The sequence below is a fragment of the Geotrypetes seraphini genome, chromosome 4 (genome assembly GCF_902459505.1).
Source record: "Geotrypetes seraphini chromosome 4, aGeoSer1.1, whole genome shotgun sequence".
In the NCBI taxonomy this organism is placed as follows: domain Eukaryota; kingdom Metazoa; phylum Chordata; class Amphibia; order Gymnophiona; family Dermophiidae; genus Geotrypetes; species Geotrypetes seraphini.
The window spans coordinates 293,901,914-293,924,468 of record NC_047087.1 but is presented as its reverse complement, the minus strand read 5'-3'; the positions used below and the strand labels follow the sequence as shown (position 1 = coordinate 293,924,468).

Sequence of the window (22,555 nt, the reverse complement as noted above, 5' to 3'; positions counted from 1 at the left end):
CCCTTGGCTTCTCTCGCGCTCACAACAGTAGCTGGACTGACCTACCCCCCCTAGGCTTCGCTCGCGCACAGCTCTCGCGGGACGCTGTCTCGCTTTGGCCAGGTGCTCCTGCTTGGATAATCACTGGCGTGTATGGGGGGAGGGGAAAGTAGCCGTGTTCAGCACACACATCCCACCCTTCTCTAATACAGCTGTCTAATGCTGCAGTTGATTGCATCTCTCCAGAAGCCTCGATCCCCCTTGGCTTCTCTCGCGCTCACAACAGTAGCTGGACTGATTTGCGCTCCGAGGTAAGGATTTGCGCTCCGAGACGGGGGCGAAATGTGTGGGGGCGAAATGTGGGGGCGAAATGTGGGGGGGCGAAATGTGGGGGCGAAATGTGTGGGGGCGAAATGTGTGGGGGCGAAACATCCGGGGGGCGAAATGTGTGGGGGCGAAATGTGTGGGGGCGAAACATCCGGGGGGCGAAATGTGCGGGGGCGAAATGTGAGGGGCGAATTGCTGGGGGCGAAATGTGGGGGGCGAAACTTCCGTGAACCATATAATCCACTATGAACTATTCTTTGGCAATAGCAGAATATAAATGATCCAACTATAACTAACTTTAAATGAATCTTCAGAGGGCTCATGAATGTGACTGGATGGACCGTGCAGGTCTTTATCTGCCATCATTTATTATGTTACTATGTAAGTTTCCCCACAGATTTTCATTTGAAAAGTCTGGGTCTGGCAATAGTTCAGATACTTTACTATCTATGCACTTGATACACAGGGATAAAAAATATAATTCCTTGGCTATTGTCCATCCTTTCCACTCTCCTTAAAATTCCTGGCAGTCACTACCCACTCACCATGGCTCTTTTACCCAAGTACCTTTTTTCCCACCATCCCCCATGGTTCTTCCTTACCTCCTTCCCTGCTTCCCCTCCCCCTTGGTTCATTCCAAAATCCCTGTTCAGCTTAAAATCTGGGTTAGTTTAGGCCTGCTAGTCAGCTGTCAGTACACAAAACTGGCTTTGATTATTGGCCTGAAAGAGGCTAGAATTATATAAGGGAACTGAATGAGACTTGGTAGAAGCAATATGGCTAATGCCATATGAACACACCTGTTTATTTTGTAGATTCCCTTATGTATACACCAGTATACTATAGATACCAAATCCCATTCAGTTCTCATATTATTGTCCTCTGAGATAATGTCTCCAAATGTGTCAGTTTTGCACATACTAAGGCAGCAAAGAATCTCATTCCTAAACCATGATACTTGGTTTATAAAGTGTCTCTCAAATTTACTGCTAGTGCTTGCCATAGTATTTGCAGTATCAAAGAGCATACCTTCTGGAATATTTATAGGATATAACATGTCTAAACAACCTTCCAAGATCTGCTTTGCAACTGCTTTTAATCCAGGATGTGGCACTCAATAAAATAATGTTCTCTTTATGACACATAATGTGTATCCAAGAAGTGCCTTTCAAAGGAGACAGTGTGTGGGGCACTTGAAAGGCTACGGGTTCTCGATGATTTGGGTAAATTTTGCTCAAAGAGCTACAGTTCGTCTATAATCTAAATGTTTGTTTAATGTTGTATGATGGGATTATTTTGTTCACCGTTACTATGTAACCATATAAACAATTCAGATTTTTGTTAGGATGGCTTGGCTTAACTCACGCCAAGCACCAACCCCCTACACATACTCCTTTTGAAAACCAAGACAGATTGGGGGACAGGGAAGCAAGAAGCAATGTCTCACTGCAGAGCTTCAGCAGCATTTGCAGAGACATATTGCCCAGTTTCTGGTACTTACCTTCCAGCATTTTTCTCAGCTGTTTCTCCTTCTTTGAAATCTCATTCAGGAAAAGTTTAGAGTTCAGGTGGCCTATCTTGGGAGGAGGCAGGCTCCCACCTGTGCAATTTTGGGTCCTGTTAGTAAAAGGAAAACCAAAGCGATTTACACTAAAAATCACTCTGTATCCCCTCTTTTACAGGTGACAAATGTGCACCATGTGTTTCAAATCCATATGCAGGAGGCAGCTTGGCATTCTGACACCAAGAGAAGAGGAACATCACCCTATGAAGAGTCAGGCCATGAACACTTTAGAAACCTCCCCCTCCCACAAACACAGGGAAATCAGGCTTTGCAGCTACCTTAATACTCAGATACTGGGTTCTGAGAACACTGCAGAGTTTATGCTCTAAGAAAGGCATGGTTCTGGCTAACAAACCATCACCATCCCCCCAAGGATATTACAAATATTTGAAAGGTGCCAAACTGTACATTTTGAGGGCAGTGCATAGACTGCTATATATATAATCAAAACTTCTATTACATAATATGCAAGCAGTTTGAAAACAGACCCCATAGATGTTATGAAGTCAGGGGCTTCATGCATCAAGAAGTGAGGAAGATCATCATAGAAATGATAAGGATATCCTGACAGCATGCATGTACTCCAGCCATGCTGAGATTTGAATATTTGGTTTATAGATGAACTGCAAGAGATCTCACCTGTCCATTAAGATTTTCACCGACTTGGTATTCTATGAAGGCAAACACAAAATTAGTGGTTGTGTCAGGAGCAATAAGTTAATGTTTTCACTGGCACTTACTTATCTCTCTCATACCTGACTATTTATTTTAAAAATTTCCATACTGTCTTAAACCTAGATGGTTTACAAAATATTACATACATAAAATTTAAAACAAATCAAAAGACTAGTTTTGCTGGGACACATCCCGAGTTAAAGGAGGAACAAATAGTACAACTGATTTATTTTTGCACTTTGTTCTGTCAGTCAAGTAAATTCTAAGCCAGTTCTGCAGCAGAGGCAAGGTAGACCAATCAACATTCAAAAATTCTTTCTCCCATTCTATAGGTTACATGAATCATCTCAAGTTTCCCAATTACAGCAGGTACGGTTTACACTGGATTTACAGGTGAAATGTGTCTAGCGACAGACAGCCCTTTCATAAAGAAGGGGCACCTGCTCCAAAGTTCCAGTTTCCTCTCCTCCTCTGGAGAGAACTGGAGAGAACAATTCACTTCTTTTTCAGCTACCACTAGGTAGCACCCACTTAGCTAACTCAAACACTTTTAAAGTGTAAACAATTGGAGAGGCTGATGCAGATGGCCGTATATTAGGGCTGGGCGCTAAAGTTCAGCAGAGTTTCCTAGTGCACATATAAAAGGAAAAAAAAATCTGCTTCCTGAAGCAAATCGAATGCAAATGGCCTGTGCCCCAAAACACACACAGCTATTATCTGGCAAACAAGAAAAGCAGATTGGTACCCTAATTGCAAGCAGGTCAAAATGATGATACACAATTTTTGTAAATATCAATTTTTGTCGACAGTCCAGAATTTCTTTGTTCGGGAAGCCAGAAAAGGTTAGGTGCCCTGTGTGCTCACAGACATCAAATCCTCTCTAGTACTGATTGCAGAAGAACACGTTAACCCTTTTCTCCTCCTCCTCTGGGCCACTGTCAGAGAACCCCGAGTTTGCCCTTCAGGTATTCTGCCCACTTCTCTCTGCAATTAGAGAATGACACGGTGACAAAATTCATCACTGTTCCCGTCCCCGCGGATAACCGCACGAAATAATCCCATGTCATTTTCGAGTGTCTATTTCAACCTCGGTCCTTCTACACCAGCATTCTTCAAAGCAAAGCTTGCGGGTCAGTGGTTGTGGCCATTCATACTCTGATTCTTATGTGAGCCAAGGATAATGAAGCCATTGTGACATCACTGATGTGATTGGCTCTTAGGCACTGGTGGAATGAGGCATTATGACATCACAATATCTGCTCTGGATACCAGAGACTGTCATTCTGTAGTGTCTATTTCATCCTCTGTCCTTCTACACCAGCATTCTTCAAAGCAAAGCTTGCGGGTCAATGGTTGTGGCCATTCATACTCTGATTCTTCCCTCTCTCCTTAAAGAATGACATGAAGATGGTTTCCGAGACGGGAACGGTGATGAATTTTGTCACCGTGTCATTCTCTAATCTGCATCTTCACTGAATAACTAATATCTTCTTTACCATGGGATTTAAACATGCTGTGCACTGATCTACCTGAGGCTTTGCGCACAGGTATCTACCTCCATGTGCAAAACTTGTTTTTACACTGTATAACCACAAAACTGTGTGCTAAAACTAAGCTAATCTGCACGCAAAGCATAGCATATTCTATTGCATCACCCCTGGGTCTGAAATTAATATACAGTTCCCTGTGCTATCATCTGGAGATTACTCAAGATAGAATTGCTTGACTGTGCAAAGTTCAAGCCCACAAGTTTCTGAAGACAGCATTTCTTGGCTCTCGCTTTTCTCCAACAATATTGAAAAATTCCACACTTCAAATTTATGTAAAGCCAAACCATCACTTCCACTTCTTTTTCATTGGGGCCCTTGCTTTTACAGTAATTGATAAGACATATCTAGCCTTCTGCTGGTCTCCTTTTTGGTTGCGTTCTGTCCTACTAGCTCCTATGGTGTGCATGAAACTTGAAATCCTGCCATTGAGTAGAAAAAGCCTTTATTATGACCCTGGAACAGGAATAAAACCTAGTGTATGCATCAGTGTCTCAACATCAAGTGCCTTACAAAACACAAAAGGAAACTTAGGAGGGACTAGTTGGTTCCAGTGAAATGAATTTTCCATTTTACTTGAAACCCTTCTAATAAATAGTAAGCAAAGCTCGCGATTTTCAGGGGCAGTCAAGGATTCACTTTGTCTGAACAGTAAGAAGTTCATATTCAAATCAGCTTTATACCTGCAAAAATATCACCCCTTTCATCGGGTAATTCTATTGATACAAAAACTTAAGTGTGGCCAAAGTTACTCAAACAGAAAGGGGGCAGGGCTGTAGGTGCAGCAGAAGTGGACTGTATATAACTGGACAGCTGGAATAAGCTCCCAGTACAGGTGATCGAGGCCAGCAGCGTGCCAGATTTTAAGAACAGATGGGATGCTCATGTCGGATCTCTATGAGGGAAAAGGTCATCAGAGAGCAATTAACTAGGGAGGTGGATCAATGGAGTGGGCAGACCTTTTCTGCTGGCACTTTCTATATAACTCTCAAAACAAAAAAGGACTGGCAATGCTGTTCAAAAACATAAACCGGGTTTATGAAAACAGTGCTCAGAAGGTGTTGTTTTTTCTCAGACCAGACTTTGGGACAAGCCCGGGTGTTAGCACATCTGCATTCCCTCTTGTTTTTTGTGGGTATAACTATATATAGCCAAACAGTACCTTGGAATGCTATCAGGTAAAATTTGTGTATATGGGGGGAGGGGGAAGATCTGCACAACTAGCTCTCCTAAATTTTTCTGGGTAAAGAAATCCATATACATTGGAAGGGGGTCCTTTTTTGCATCAATGTCCCCAATTATTGCATATAAATTATACTGAGTGATTTTTTATTTTTAAACAAAATTTAATATTAGACAAAGGCAACCTGAGCGAACACATCATTTTCACATTACTTCTTCATTTTTTAAGGAACAAAATTAACCAATACTCATATCACCCGGGGAAAAAAAACCTGTCTCCTAAATAGAATTGGCTGTACCACTTTTAGCAGCAACCAAAAGGTTCTTTGAATTTGACATCACTCTTTCAGATTGCTTTTGAGGAATCTTAGCCCATTCTTCTTTGCACAGCTGCTTTAAACTCAGACATTTGGAAGCTTTCATGTGTGAACTGCTTGTTTCAGTTCTTGCCGCATCTCTATTGGGTTCGAGTCCACTAGGCCAATACAAAACTAGTTTTTATTTCTCCTTAGCCATTCAGATGTAAACATTCTGGAACATTATCTTGCTGCAGAACTCAATTACACTTTGGTTTCAGCTGACTGGACATTCTTAAGAATTTTCTAGTACAGTACAGAATTCATGGTTCTTTTAATAATGGCAAAGCATCCCCACATCACACTACCACCACCATTCTTGGCTGTTAGTATGTTGTTCTTATTGTGGAATGCTCTAGTTCAGGGCTGCCCAAGTCCAGTCCTCGAGATCTACTGGCAGGTTTTCTGGATATCCACAATGAATATGCATGAGACAGATTTGCCTGCAGTGCCTTCTTGGTATGCAAATCTCTCTCATGCATGTTCATTGAGGATATCCAGAAAACCTGGCCTGCCAGTAGATCTCGAGGACTGGACTTGGGCAGCCCTGCGTCTAGTTCCTTTAGGCTAGATCAGTGGTTCCCAAACCTGTCCTGGGGGACCCCCAAGCCAGTCAGGTTTTCAAGATATCTCTAATGAATATGCATGAGAGAGATTTGCATATAATGGAAATGACAGGTATGCAAATCTCTCTCATGCATATTCATTAGGGATATCTTGAAAACCTGACTGGCTGGGGGTCCCCCAGGACAGGTTTGGGAACCACTGGGCTAGATTTTAAAAAAAAAAAAAAAGGGCCCTTTATTGTCCTTAGATTTCCATTTTGACTCACATATAAATAGAACTTAATAAAAATAAAGCCAAGTTAGTTTGATTAAATACTGTTTTAAATTATATTCCTTAATCCAGGGGTAGGGAACTCCGCTCCTCGAGAGCCGTATTCCAGTTGGGTTTTCAGGATTTCCCCAATGAATATGCATGAGATCTATTTGCATGCACCGCTTTCAATGCATATTCATTGAGGAAATCCTGAAAACCAGACTGGAATACGGCTCTCGAGGAGCGGAGTTCCCTACCCCTGCCTTAATCTGTTCATGTGTTATCTGAAATAACGTTCACAAATGAGAAAGTTATTAAAGAACTGGCAATTATTTTTATATCACTGACTATGGACCTACAAAGTTAGTTTGGTTGTGAAAAAAAGTCTTTAATGCAACAATTATATTCAATTTGGGATTTTAGTTTAATTCATTTTCTATCCCATTGTCTCCAAAGAGCTCAAAGAACAGATTACAGGTTAAACATACATAATATACAGTTAGCAGGTTATGATTTGCACTGGATTTTGCCATAATTTCAGTACCAGTTTATGATACAAGTTTTTAGCCTAACTTGATAGATACTAGGGGTAGTTTCTTTTTGTGTTTTGTAATGCACTAATACACACATTAGGCTTTATTCCTGTTCCAGGGTTATAATAAAGGCTTACTCTACTCCAATGGCAGGATTCCAAGTTTCATGCACACCACAGGAACTAGTAGGACAGAATGCAATAGAAAAGGAGGCCAGCAAAAGGCTAGATACATAATAAACAGTTTAAATTTGCCATAGTTATCCTTATAGTGCAAGTTTTCCAGTACAAGTTTTATCCTAACTTGACACATAGACAGTTTGCATATTAGTTCAAGTAAATTCTCTTACTGAGATTACTATAACTCTATATGCTGGACCATAGGTTCAATTACTTTTATAAGCTTTAATTATTACAAAATATTGCAGCAAATTTAATATTCAAATCTTGAAAATGTGAACATGTATCTCTTCTTTTAAGTCATCTTCACCAAGTGTGAATTATTAATTGGAACAGTGTAACTATTTCCCTCTGCACTCTACCATCTTATTCAATTTGCCTTTGTCAACTGAAAACTTTTTATTTTAAAAATTCTGTTCTTAAATATATGCATTATCTATTTTTTATTATGAAACTATAATACAGAAATTTGTAATTTTCAGTTATATTATACTGGTCACATTACTGTAATCTGTTGTGGGCTTTTATGAGTTCCTGGCAGAATATTAGCAAATGGATTAGATTAGAAAATTATCCCAAAAGGTTTATCCAGGTATGTTTTTGCAAACGTGAGATGACCACTGATGTTACTCTTGGATAACAAGGTTTTCTGTCTTGCTTCTCTCTCAAGAATCCCATTTGTGCCCAAGTCTTTCTTACTGTGGATTTATGAACACTGAACTTAGCTGAGGCCTGTAGTTTGGATGTGTTTTGGGGAAGTTTTGTGATTTCACAGATGAGTTGCCACTGTGCCCTTGAAGTAATGTTGGTAAACTTAATACTCATAAGAAAATTCACCACTGTTTCAAGACTCATTTTGGAAATAATGGCTCTTACTGTGGTTTGGAGTATTCCCAGAGCTCTAAGAGCTGGCTTTGTAACCCTTTCCAGAGTGATATATTTCAACATTTTTCTCATCTTCTGGAATTTCCTTTGATCATGAGATTTCTTATAGAAATTTTATGGTGACTACTTCACTCTCATAGTGAAGCTCAGATTCAACAGGGCAGGCTGTGTTCAATCGGCTCAATCTAATTATAAATTAAATTTGATCAACTGATGGATTAAGGGGGCAGTTGTTTTTTTTAACAATGGGTGATATGGGTATTACATAAATTTATCCCTTAAATAAACAAATAATTTAAGAAGTTGTGTATTTACTTTTGTTTAGAGACCAGAAACCATTCAGTATGACATATATGCAATAAGGACAATTGTGTGTGTGTGTGTTGGGGGGGGAGAACTTTTTCACAATCACTGAACTGTCTAGATGCTCAGGGCAATCTTTTCTAGATAAATTCTGCTGAACATCCAAGATATCTTACCTATTCAGTTGTCTGAATATGGATATCTGAGCTACCTTTCATTACATGATCCTGGGAAAAAATAAAATCACAGTCTAAACAGTATGACTCAGGATACCTTCATGAAGTTGATGTCCTCTGTCTTGTCAAACATGACCTGCACAGAGCTGAGAAGTTTCTTGGCCTCCTGCATGCGCTCATTGAGGTGCAGCACCTGGGTGGCATTCTCATTGCAAAATTTTGCCTGTGCCTTGTCTAGTATGTCCATAGTCTTCCTCAGGTCCTCATCTAGAATTTGGTGCATCTTCTCATACTGCAAGCGCACCTCATCCTTCAGCTGGCTTACCTTCTCCTGGAAGAGTAGAACAGACCAGACCATTCACATTTTCAACTACTTGATCATGCTGGAAATAGCCACCAAACTGAATGTTATATTACTGCTGTTCCTGCAATGTGCCCCTGACACTTATACATTTAACTCACACTAAGAAACAGTCTGCCACTTATGAAAGAACACTTTATTCCATCTAATGGTTCACAATAAACTATCATAAACATTCTATTTCTGGTTCACATTGAAACAAAGCACACTTTAAACTGGCTTAGCTATTTCTTTCTGTTCCTATAGGCTTCCAGCTCGTTTGACACCATGAACCTTTATTTACAACTATGCAGGGATTTCTCTCCTATTTTACATCCACACCCTACTCACTTAGCTTGGTCATTAAAGCAATAGTCCTTGGTTAGGGATCAGAGTTCCTTCCTGAAGACTGTAATTTGGACCCCAAGTCCTATCACTATATGTTGCCACTGTGCAAGAGATGCAGCATCCCTAACTGGCCCACAGCAGAATACACCTTCTTGTGAGATAAAGGACCTTGAAAAGGAAGGTACAGTATATACAAATATTTAGGAGTGGATGAAGGAGCAAAAAACAAGCATAAATCACCAAGAGAAAAGATCAGTAAAGAAAACTGTAGGAGACAAACTGATAGTGAAAAGTGCATCATCCCACATTAAGATAAAAGCCATTAATCAGCCAGCATTTCCTGCACTATCATATAGCTTTGGATTGGCCTCTTACAGACCTTGAAAAACTGGATCTATGAATGAGAAAACCTTCTTCCTGCCCATGATGCCATTTATAAAAATCAATATATGTCAAGACTGTACATTCCCCAAGCTGAAGGAAGAGTGGATCTCAAAGAAACAGATTAGATTTAGCTATTACTATAAGCCTTCAGGCTTACTTAATAGTGTCATCAGATCCAAATATTTAAATGGTGTTGAAATATGAAAAAAAAACTTCCAAAATCCTTTTCCATCAAAGTTGGACAAACATTCTGAAAAGTACAAGAACTGAGTGAGAATCCACCTATACCAAAAGGGAAGGAAGAGAAAAAGCTATTCAAGAAATTAGATCAGCAAGTGAGAAATAAGTAGCAAATGTAAAAGGAAAAACAAAGTGTTACTTCAGGAACCATTCATTGATCAAAACAAGACACGTGAATTGTTATAAACATGTGAATTGAAACCTAAGGATGAGCAATTGATTGTTGAAACTCAGGACAGTGGATTACACAGGTAAAACAAACAAACAAAAATTTGGTGCCTTGGGGTTTTTAACCTGTTCCTGGGGTTATCTGGGGCACCGGTTCAGAAAATTGCATTGGATAGACCGCATCCGCTCTAGTTTCTTAGAAATGGTTGAATTTATGGTACTATGCCAATCGGTCACTCCACCAGGATGAAAGAAGAGTACAAGACTATCTCTTTACTCTTGGAAAAGATAAATTACCAAGAACATCAATGTGTGATTTGTGTACACTTGAAGATGACTAATTTGCTTCTTGGTCAACAAAGTGGCTACTAGAGAATGACACGGGGAAAAAAATTATCCCCGTCCCCGCAACCACTGTCCCTGCATCCATACAAGCCTCAGTACTGCAATACTTAGCTTAATCCTTCTTTATAAATCAAAGTTCTGGCTGATGAACTAGAGAAAGAGATGTTCAGCTGGCAGGACTTTGTTTATAAATTTTTGTCAACACAACTAATATACTACTTTATCCTGAAACAAAAAAATAAATAAAATAATTTTTTTTTCTACCTTTGTTGTCTGGTTTTTGCTTTCCTCATCTTCTCCTCATTCATTTCCTTCCATCCACTGTCTGCCTTCTCTGTCTCTGCCATATGCTCTGTTACTGTGCCTCTCCCTTCCATCTCTCCGTCCACCCCCCAACCCCAATTGGTCGGGCACCCATCTTCTTCCCTCCGCTCCCCCTATAGTCTGGAATCTCTCTCTTCCCCATTTCCCTTCAGCGTCTGTTCCTCTGCACCCCACCTTCCCCAGTTCCCTTCAGCGTCTGTTCCTCTCTACCCCACCTTCCCTAGTTCCCTTCAGCATCTGTTCTTCTGCACCCCACCTTCCCCAGTTCCTTTCAGCGTCTGTTCCTCCACACTCCACCTTCCCCAGTTCCTTTCAGCATCTGTTGCTCCCTAACCCAGTTCCCTTCAGCGTCTATTCCTCTCTACCCCACCTTCCCCAGTTCCTTTCAGCGTCTGTTCCTCCCTACCCCACCTTCCCCAGTTCCCTTCAGCGTCTGTTCCTCCCTACCCCACCTTCCCCAGTTTCCTTCAGCTAAACTAAACTAAACTAAACCTTAGGTTCGTATACCGCACCATCTCCAGTAGAGCTCGGCACGGTTTACAGAGTTAGGATAGAAAGGAACTACAATGAAGGGTTATAGGAAAGGAACTAAAAAGATAGAGAGGGACAAGGGTACCTGAGAGCGGGAGGTGATTAGATTTTTGAAAAGAGCCAAGTTTTCAAGTGTTTGCGGAAGGATTGGAGGGAGCTTGAATTTCTGAGCGGAGATGTGAGGTTGTTCTAGAGTTCTGTGGTTCTAAAGGGGAGGGATGTTCCAAGTTTTCCTGCGCGGGATATTCCTTTTGTACAGGGGAATGATAGTTTCAGTTTTTGGGAGGGTCTGGTGGAGTTGGAGTTTGAGGAGTTCCAAAAGAGTGGGATGACGGGATGAAAGATGCCATGTAGGATCTTGAAGGCTAAGCAGGCACATTTAAAGAGGACTCTGGAGTGTACTGGAAGCCAGTGAAGCTTGGACAGGAGTGGGGAGACATGATCGAACTTGCCTTTTGCAAAAATAAGCTTAGCCGTGGCATTCTGAATTAGCTGAAGTCTATGGAGGTTTTTCTTAGTTAGACTTATATAGATGGAGTTGCAGTAATCCAGTTTAGAGAGGATGGTGGATTGAACAAGGACGAAGTGAGAATGATGAAAGCAGGATCTCACTTTCCTCAGCATATGAAGGCTAAAGAAGCATTTTTTTACCAAGGAGTTGAGTTCAGCGTCTGTTCCTCCCTACCCCACCTACCCCAGTTCCCTTCAGCGTCTGTTCCTCCGTACCCCACCTTCCCCAGTTCCTCCGCACCCCACCTTCCCCAGTTCCCTTCAGCGTCTGTTCCTCCGCACTCCACCTTCCCCAGTTTCTTTCAGCATCTGTTTCTCCCTATCCCAGATCCCTTCAGTGTCTGTTCCTCTCTACCCCACCTTCCCCAGTTCCCTTCAGCATCTGTTCCTCTGCACCCCACCTTCCCGTTTCTTTCAGCGTTTGTTCCTCTGCATCCCACCTTCCCCAGTTCCCTTCAGCATCTATTCTTCTACAACCCATTTTTCCTCCCTTTCTCCCTCCCTGCCCCTTACCTTTGTGGCAGACAATTTCTAAATGTGCTTCCTACCAGCAGCCGGAGTGTTGAAATCGCTTCCGGTTGCGTCGCAGATGACCTTTATGGCAGCCACACGTGATTTCAACACTTCAGCTGCTTGTAAGAAGCACATTTAGAGAAATTGCCTGCCACAAAGGTAAGGGGCAGTGAGGAAGATGCTCAGGCTGTGGCGGTGATTGGGCGGCAGCAATATGTAAGGAGGGAGGGAGATGCTTGGGTGGCGGCAGCGATCGGGCAGCGGCTATCAGTAAGGAGGGATGGAGTGCGATTAGTGACTGCACGCATTTCCTCCCTTCACTGTGGAGACAAGGCCATTCACCGCTCCATGGGGTGGTGAATGGCCTTGTCCCTGTAGCCGCGGTGAACACTGTTTTCCCCCCCACCGTTTCGGCAGGTTACCCGCAGTCACCCGTGGCTTACCGCCACTGTGTCATTCTCTAGTGGCTACACAAAGCATCCTTGCTTTTTATGCCTTTGGGACAGTAGAGCCAAACATGAACATTGAGCAGTTGGGATCTTCCTGCAATTCTTCAAATGATTGCACAACATTCCCAGGCGGGACAAAGGCAAGGGCTGGTATCATGCGGATCCAATGGGCAAATTTGTGATCACCTTCGTATTGCACTTTTAGTCCTTCATTCCGAACTCTACACTAAACTGTTTGCTGTACATGTTGAATGATTTGCTGTGATGCTGAAGCTCTATATAGCATTTCAGGTGAACACTTGCAAAATGAGAAGTCAATACTGGGTCAGTAAACATAGGTTACAATGGTATATTCAAATGAACAAACACTTTCAAATGGGAGGTTGATGCTAGGTGAAGTGAACAGCATAAACTTCCCATTTGAAAGTGAATGTTCATTTTAAAAGGCCAGTGTAACCTGTGAACAAAGATTTATGATTTTTTTTAGTGTGGTCTCATTTTGACTTTTAACTTGATTGTTTTGTGCTTACTGTGTATTTTTTACTTTTACGATTTTTTTTTTTAGTTGATTTTAGACTTTTTTCACTGAAAAATGAAATTTCATTGAGGCCTTATTATGAATGGGTCAAAAATACTGTAATATAGGAAAAGATTTGAAATATGCATAATGAAAAATGCTGTATATAAAAATTTACTTGAGTGGCATATTCAAATGAGCAAGGCCAACAAAAACGGTAATGATGACAATACTTAATGATTATGATATTGCAATTTAGTACTACAGTGAATGTTGGGGGGGGGGGGGGGTTGAAAGATCCCGGGAGCAAAATGTATGGGGGTGAAAATTCCTTTATCCATTAGTTTCTACTTGGTCTTTCTTTATGTGCCTCTGCTCTGGCCTCTCAATGATGGACACTTTAAGACATATCCGCAGAAATACAGAAGATTATGTCAGATAAAGATTATATAACCTATCCAATCTGTTTATTCACACCACTACTAAGCTTATAATCCCCCCCCACACACACACAATTCTCAGTTCCACCACCTCAACTGGGAGTTTCCACATATCTGGCAGTCATTCTGTAAATAAATATTTTCCTAGATACTTCCTGAGTCTACCTGCTTTCACCCTTATTTCAGAGCTTCCTTTCAACTGAGAGAAGTAAATCCAAATGACTTGCAATAGGTTGAGGCAGAATGTGGAGAGAAGCTGTTGGCTACAGCAGTGGGCTATAGCAGGAATTTTTGTGTCGTGTTTCCTTCTCCTGAGATGGATTTGCAACTTTATATGTCTCCAAGTACTCATTAGCACTCTCCACTCTGGGCAGAAGAAAGGCTTAACCTCTATGCAAAACAGGAAGTGGCCTGCAGAAAGCTGAACAGTACAGTACTCAAAATTCTGTTAAAGTGAGCCCTCTTTTCTGTGTGTATTGAATTCCATCTCAAAACAGACTTTGTTGAAAGAAGGACAGCTGTTTAGCATAGCATAGCGATCTCTCGATTGCTGATTTAGTTCTATCAAAATAACACCTACATCAACAAAGCTGATTTCACTCCACACAATGTCATTTTTGCCGCTTCCAAATATGGTTGCTTCCTGGGAATTTAGAGGAATTAATTGTGAGGCACCTGCTTAAAGGATTTCAACTTAAACTAAAAAAATAAGGTCTGAACTGAGACCTTCCAGAAGTCAACTAAACTTCTGCAGCATATAGTGGGTATAATTTATTTTAAATCATGGCACAAAACGAGGAAAAAAGACCTCAGATTCCCTTCAATGGCAGGTCTAATAATATGATACATGCCTATTTGGGGATTAATAATAGGAAGGAACTGTATATGCTGGGAGGAGAGAAGCTGATATGCACGGACGGGGAGAGGGACCTTGGGGTGATAGTGTCCGAAGATCTAAAGGTGAAAAAACAGTGTGACAAGGCAGTGGCTGCTGCCAGAAGGATGCTGGGCTGTATAAAGAGAGGCGTAGCCAGTAGAAGGAAGAAGGTGTTGATGCCCCTGTACAGGTCATTGGTAAGGCCCCACTTGGGAGTATTGTGTTCAATTTTGGAGACCTTATCTGGTGAAGGATGTAAGAAGACTTGAGGCGGTCCAGAGGAGGGCGACGAAAATGATAGGAGGCTTGCGCCAGAAGAAGTATGAGGAGAGACTGGAAGCCCTGAATTAGAGAGCTGCACGGGAACGGGGATGACGGGAATCCCGCGGGACCCGCGGGGATCCCGCGGGTTCCCCCTTTGGGTCACGGGGATCCCGTGGGGACGCCCCCTAGGGTCGCGGGGATCCCGTGGGGACGCCTCCGAGGGTCACGGGGTTCCTGCGGGGTTGGATCGCAGCGGGGTTGGTCGAGCCGCGAGGGTAGTCTCCTTCTCCTTACCTGCCCTGTCGCAGCACACATCCGAACGGAAATCTTCCCGATGTCAGCGCTGACGTCGGAGGGAGGGCTTAAGCAAAGCCCTCCCTTCCTCCGACGTCAGCGCTGACATCAGGAAGACTTCCGGTCGGCTGTGTGCGGCAGGGAAGGTAGGAAGAAGGCAATGGCGTACGAAAGAGGGGGGAGGGGGCGGTCCGCCCCGGAGAATGTGCACAGCCGGTCAGGTCCCCCGATCGACCGACAACAGGCCCGGCCGACAAATCTCCCTGCCCTGTAGCCGCGAATCTAAATTACCTCTTACAGCAGCTTCACTACTTCAGCTGCTGTAAGAAGGTAATTTAGATTCGCGGCTACAGGACAGGGAGATTTGTCCGACCGGGCCTGTTCTGTTGTCGGTCGGGTGCAAAAGCGCCACAAAGGTGGAGGCAGGGAGGGAGGAAAGGTGGAGTGGAGAAGAAAAGACGCTTAAGGGGGGGAGAAGGCCGCTGAAAGTACTGGGGAAGACAAAGGGGTGGAAAAGAACGCTGAAAGGACATGGGGTAAACGGGAGGAAGGGGGGGGAAGGACCCTGAAAGCACTGGGGAAGACAAAGGGGTGGAGAATGCCACTGAAAGGACATGGGGAAGGCAGAGAGGGGAGAAGGATGCTGCCTGACAGGACATGGGAAAGATGGTGGGGGAGAAGGACACTGAAAGGAAATGGGGAAGAGGGAATGGGAAGAAGACGCTGGCAGGGAAGAAGACAGAGGTGCCAGACTATGGGGGGAGCGGAGGGAAAAAGATGGGTGCCAGACCAATTTGGGAGGGGGGAGAAAGGGAGAGGCACAGTAACAGAGCAAATGGAAGACACAGAGAGAAGAGAGGCAGTGGATGGAAGGAATTGAATGAGAACATGAAGAAAGCAGAAACCAGGCAATAAAGGTAGGAAAAAAATTATTATTATTTTTTTTTTTTTGCTTAAGGATAAAGTAGTATATTAGTTGTGTTGATAAAAATTTATAAACATTAGAGGCTCTGGTAGAAACCCGTTTACAAAGTATGTATTCTTCTCAATTAATATTTCCAAATTAATAAAGTCTTTTTGCTTATTTTTAAATGGGTTTCTACCAGAGCCTTTAATTCAGTAGCATAATTAAATGAAATAACTATTTCTGTAGTTTATAGGGACAGGCGGGGACATAGGGGATTCCTCACGGGGACGGGTGGGGACGGAGGGGATTCCTCGCGGGGACGGGTGGGGATGGAGGGATTCCTCGCGGGGACGGGTGGGGACGGGTGGGAGTCCTCACGGGGACGGGTGGGGACGGGTGGGACTTTGGCGGGGACGGGTGGGATTTCTGTCCCCGCGCAACTCTCTACCCTGAATATGTATACCCTAGAGGAAAGGAGAAACAGGGGAGATATGATTCAGACGTTCAAATACTTGAAGGGTATTAACGTAGAACAAAATCTTTTTCAGAGAAAGGAAAATGGTAAAACCAGAGGACATAATTTGAGGTTGAGGGGTGGTGGATTCAAGAGCAATGCTAGGAAATTCTACTTTACGGAGAGGGTGGTGGATGCCTGGAATGCGCTCCCGAGTGAGGTGGTGGAGAGTAAAACTGTGACTGAGTTCAAAGAAGCGTGGGATGAACACAAAGGGTCTAGAATCAGAAAATAAGATTAAATATTGAACTAAGGCCAGTACTGGGCAGACTTGCACGGTTTGTGTCTGTATATGGCTGTTTGGTGGAGGATGGGCTGGGGAGGGCTTCAATGGCTGGGAGGGTGTAGATGGGCTGGAGTAAGTCTTAACAGAGATTTTGGCAGTTGGAACCCAAGCACAGTACTGGGTAAAGCTAAGAAGAAAAAATTTAAAAATTTAAATTGAATCAGGTTGGGCAGACTGGATGGACCATTCGGGTCTTTATCTGCCGTCATCTACTATGTTACTATGTTACTATGTAACATCAATCACTGGTCAGAAAAAAAACCTCCTTGTAATCTTAAGCCTTGATACAACTATATCTTCGTATATTATTAAAGAACAGCTCAACTTAACTGAAAGGTTCTGATCCTGATGGGACCCGTTTCACAATCTGCTTCTTCAGGGGATCAGAGAAGGAGAAACGCTGTTCTCAAGACCCAATTAATGAAGCAATAACCCCAATCATTCATTGTATCTCAAACTTTCTGTGACTTGCAAGACAAATTGTGTCAGCGTTGTGGTATAACGCTTAACCACGCATTGAGACTCCGGAGCTCTGTATGTCTCTTGGGTCCAGCACATGGAATCAGAAGCACTTCCAAAAATGTTACCATGTAGTTTCCTACCTAAAAGCCTAAGGCCCTCTTTTACTAAGCTCTGGTAGAGGTTTCTACCACAGGCCAGGGTGCTCTATGAGCAGCGGAGCATTTAGTGCTCTGGGCTAAAAGGGGGGTGGGGGTAAATTTTGTTTCCAGAATCTCCCTCCCACATCATCCTATGTCACTAGTACTCCCAACCCCAAGACAGCAGGCTTCTCCCAGGCACTATCTAAAATCTTATTTAGGCGACACATGAGGTCTGTCATCTTCACACCAGGCAGCCAAGTGACCCTCATGTCCACCAGTCACCCAGCTATCTACATGCCTAATGATCGAATCTCCAACTAAAACAGCTGTCCTCAGTGCGAGAGGGTATTGCATCCCCTGGAGGGCAGGTCCTGGCTACAGGATCACTTCCTATCTCTCCATGGTGATGCTTTCCCTTCAGGTGCCCTTTCTCCTCCATGGCAGCACTAAGATTGCCAGACTGGAAGTGGGACTTCTTTACTATCTTCCTAAAGACCTCCACTATAAACCTGTCTGCCTTAACTCCTCCTTGTCTGCTACTCTAGTCTCCAAAGTTTGGACCTGAGTTCTAGGACCTCTTTGCACTAAGTACAAGCATATGACTTCTCAAGAACTGTGAGATAATCAAACATAGTACAAAAGACTGGAGAGCCCCCAACTCACTGCTGGACTGCTGTCTACATCTTATTATTGGTGATTTCTTAATTAAGTTGCTAATGGAGTCGGAATATATAATTAATGTCCCCTAAGGTTGCTAATTATATTCTAGGGCAGTGGTTCCCAAACCTGTCCTGGCGAACCCCCAGCCAGTCAGGTTTTCAAGATATCGCTAATGAATATGCATGAGAGAGATTTGCATATAATGGAAGTGACAGGTATGCAAATCTCTCTCATGCCTATTCATTAGGGATATCTTGAAAACCTGATTGGCTGGAGGTCCCCCAGGACAGGTTTGGGAACCACTGTGCTAGGATATGCTAATATTTAGGGTTATTATTAAAGTTAAATAGTAAGTCCCCCTCTATGGGCCTAAATAGACTATTTCTAAAAGTTAATTACTGGATGACATAGATGATCTAATTAAATTTCTAGCCTCATAATTGGTTCAAAGGTCTATAAATTCTACGCAACTGCGCAATGCAGAATTTACGAATTCCACAGGCATGCAGAAATACCTGTGATCTGCACAGAATTGGCACTCCCTCTCTGCAGCTCAAGGAATTGGCATTCCCCTCAGTGCAGCCTGAATTACTGCCAGCACATCTTTGGGCAGCCTGCACAGGTTTTGCAGGCTTCCCTCTACCATGTTCCTGCCCTTGATGATGTCACTTCCTCTTTCATCACAGACGGAACTGCGGTAGAGGAAAGCCTGCAGAGCCGGCGGAATGTTGCCAATAATTTGAATCCGTGTCGGTAAGGTACAATGGGGAGAGAATGAGACCATAACATAACAATCAGCTTATATACTGCAGGGCCGTGAGGTTCTATGTGGTTTACAAAAGATAAGGTTTACAATGGAAAGAAAAGAAAATTAAAAGATAAGGTTTACAATTGAAAGAAAAGAAAATTAAAATAACCAAGTAAGTAAAAATAAAACAGATTACTAAGTTTATGATATCCGTATACATTCGCACTAAATTACCCAGATATTTAGCGAACAGGTATGTCTTTAATTACTGGCTGAGGAGGATAGGGGACAGTGAAATGCTCAGGATAGGGTGGAGAGAGGATAGGAAATGCTGGCTCGGGGTGGGGGTGAACATGACAGGGGCAAGAGAGATGCTGGCTCAAGGGGGAGGAGACACAATAGGGATGAGAAAGACGCTTGGGGGCGGGACACACGATAGGGGCGAGAGATACAGTGGATTGGGGGGACAGGAATCTGGAGGGGTTTTTTTTGTTCACAATGTAGCCTGGGCTTCAGTTGTATAAATGTCGTTTCTAATTCTAGAGATGCAGAGAAAGTTTATCACGGTTCAATTTGATACCTTCTGCTAGAACAGTCACTAAGCAAGAAAAAATTGAAGGTTCTTTGTTTTCTCTAATATAATTTAATGAAAATACTGAATTGTACTAAAATTCTGAATAATTAGCAAAAATATTGTTTAAATTTTCTCAAACTTGCAGAATATGCAAATTTTGTGTGAGAATATGATTTTTTTTTTGCACAAAACTCCACCAGTAGTAATAAATCAGAAATCAGGCCAAGGATGGTGGGAATTAAAGTCTAAACCAGTGGTCTTGGCTAATTTTTAAGTGAGGGCAGTTTTGGATGCAAAAAGGCTGAAGGTGAGCTGACAAATATCTTCCTACTTGGGACCATGACACCAATAATGCTTCTTAATATTCATTCCTATCATAACACCTGGCCTTGGTCACAAATGCAGAACACAGATAAACCCTATGCAAATACAGGACCACAAATTAAAACTACTAATATGCACAAACGAACCCCTAAGATGCCAGACTCTGCATGCAAATACACCACCAGAGAAATGCATTTCTTCCTGAACAGTGTAAAATACAGACAGCAGATATAATTCCCAAATCTGACTTATTTCAATCTCTAAATTGAAAATAAAACAATTTTCCTATCTTTTGTTGTCTGATTATTTTTTCCTAATCATCTTTTCCTAGTCTCTCGTTGCATATCCTTCTGTCTGTTTCCAGGGTCTTCTTATCCATTTGCTGTTTTTCTCCCCTTCACTTTCTGCCCTACACACATCTTTAGTATTAACTTTCAACTTTCTTCCATTTTTCTGCTTCCTTCTCAAATGTATCTACTTTTCCACATCTTTCCACCTCATCTATCCATGTGCACCATCTCCTCCCTCTCTGTCCTGTCCTTCCCCCTTCATCCATGTGTACCATATCCTCCTCCCTCTTTCTTCTCCCCTATTCCCATCAGTCCATGAACAGCATTTCTTCTATCTCCTTCTTCTTTCCCCTTCCCCTCAATCCCTGTGCATCATCTCATCCCTCTCTCTCACCCTCCTGTAGTCTGACATCTGTCTTCCCCCTTCCCCCCTCCTATGGTCTGGCATTTTTCTCCTCTCCTTCCTAAAATCTGGCATCTTCCTCCCCTTCCCTCCTCCCCCTACCATGGTCTGTCACCTGTCCTTCCCTCGTCTGGAATCTCTTTCCTCCTTCCATTCCCTGGTCTGGCACCTGGTCTCCTTCCCTCCCATCTTCCCATGGTCTGGCATCTCTCTCTCCTCCTTTCCATTCCCTGGTCTGGCATTTCTCTCTCCTTCCCTTCCCCCTCTTGTGGTCTGGCATTTCTATCCTCCCAGTCTTTTTCTTCCCCAGAAGGCTTAGCATCTCTTCCTTTCCCTTTCCTCCCCATCCCCACAGTTCAGCATCTCTCTACTATCCTCTCCCTGTGATTTATTCTTCTGCTATAGTTTCTCACCTCTGCAGGATCAGGAAGCTATAGCAATGGGATCACCAAAGACAGCATGTTTACTTGATTCACGCTACCCGCAGCATGAAGAGTGGAAAGAGTGCAGCACTGGAAACGGGAAGGGTAAGAAGGTACCAGATCCCGCCGGGGGAGGAAGGGGGATCCAGTACAGAATGCATGGGCCACCCAAGAGGTATCGGTGGGCCACCATTGACTCATGGGCCTTGCAATGAAGGCCACTGATCTAAACTTAGGTTTTCTGTGACTATTAGCTATGCCTTATATATTACATTACATTACATTACATTAGGGATTTCTATTCCGCCATTACCTTGCGGTTCAAGGCGGATTACAAAAGGTTAATTAAAAAAGTAGAGTTACAATGATTAGCTAGAGAGGTAAGTTGTAGATCTTATAAACATTTAACGTGTTGTTGTGGGTGAGGTGGTTTGTAAAAGAATTAATAGGTGGTCACAGTGGAGGTTCTTTTGTTATTATTAGTGCGGTAATGGGTAGATCTAATGTCAGTTTTAGAGTTACTAGGAGGTCGTGATGTTATTGCTGCTTCAGGAATTTCTTGAAAAGTATGGTTTTTATTTCTTTTCTGAACGTCCTATAGTCTGGGGTGGTCATCAGAAGGTTGGAGATCTGGTTGTCCAGTCTTGCGGCTCGAGTGGCTAGGAGGCCGTCGTGTAGTTTTGTTCTTTTGACTTCCTTGATTGGGGGGGGTATGAATGGGGAGTGCGTTTTTCTGTGTCTGGTAGTGGGTGCTTGGATGAGGCGATTGTTCAAGTATGATGGGCTGTCTCCGTGTAGGGTTTTAAATAATATGCAGTAGAATTTGAATTGGATTCTTTCTTGGATTGGAAGCCAATGTGAGTTGATGAAGGCTTCAGTGATGTGATCATGTTTTCTCAATGAATAGATGAGTCTCAAAGCTGTATTTTGGATTGTTTGGAGTTGTCTAATCGTTGTTGCAGGGCAAGGAAGGAAGAGGATGTTGCAGTAGTCCAATATACCTAGTATTAGGGATTGCACTATAAGTTGGAATTGTGTTCTTTCAAAGAATTTTCGGACTTGTCTCAGATTTCTCATGATTGCGAATGATTTCTGAATTGTTTTATTTATTTGCGGTTGCATAGTGCCGCGTCTGTCTATGGTCATGCCAAGAAGTTTTATGGTGGTTTGGATGGGGTATTTGATTGCGTTTATATCTAGGTTGATTGTGGTTTGGACCTTGTCATTTTCGAGAAGGATGAATTTGGTTTTGTCTTGGTTGAGTTTAAGTTTGTGGTTTTTCATCCAGGTTGTGACTGTTTCAAGTGTTTGGTGAAGTTTGTCTGTCATGGTAGGTTTAGAATGATCGTATGGGATGAGGATGGTGATGTCATCGGCATAACTATAGGTGGTTATGCCTAGATTGTCCAGATGCGTTCCTAGAGAAGCAGTGTAGAGGTTGAAGAGGGTAGGGGATAGTGGAGATCCTTGTGGTACGCCGCAGGGGTTTGACCAGGATTCTGACTTTTCTTTGTTAGATTTTAACACTTTGTTAGATTTTACACTGTAGGTTCTGAGTTTTAGGAATCCTTCAAACCAAGAGTATACTTTATCTGAGATGCCTATTGCGTCTAAGATCTGTAGAAGGATGTTGTGATCCACTAAGTCGAATGCCGCAGTTAGGTCTAGTTGTATGAGCAGCATTTTTTTCCCTGTACTAAGGTGTTGTCTGACGGTATCCATAAGGGAGCCTAGTAGTGTCTCTGTACTGAAGTTT

At 42.7% G+C, this 22,555-nt stretch overlaps 1 protein-coding gene across 1 annotated transcript in view; it reads right to left on the bottom strand.

The window, feature by feature from the left end:
* TRIM8 (tripartite motif containing 8) overlaps positions 1-22,555 on the bottom strand; it is a 180,951-nt gene that overhangs the window by 23,765 nt on the left and 134,631 nt on the right. The window contains exons 3-5 of the mRNA XM_033940735.1: positions 8,623-8,856; positions 2,510-2,541; positions 1,808-1,923 (exon numbers count right to left, since the gene is read on the bottom strand). Coding sequence (XP_033796626.1) covers positions 1,808-1,923; positions 2,510-2,541; positions 8,623-8,856 — 382 coding nt within the window. The remainder of the gene's footprint in view (positions 1-1,807; positions 1,924-2,509; positions 2,542-8,622; positions 8,857-22,555) is intronic.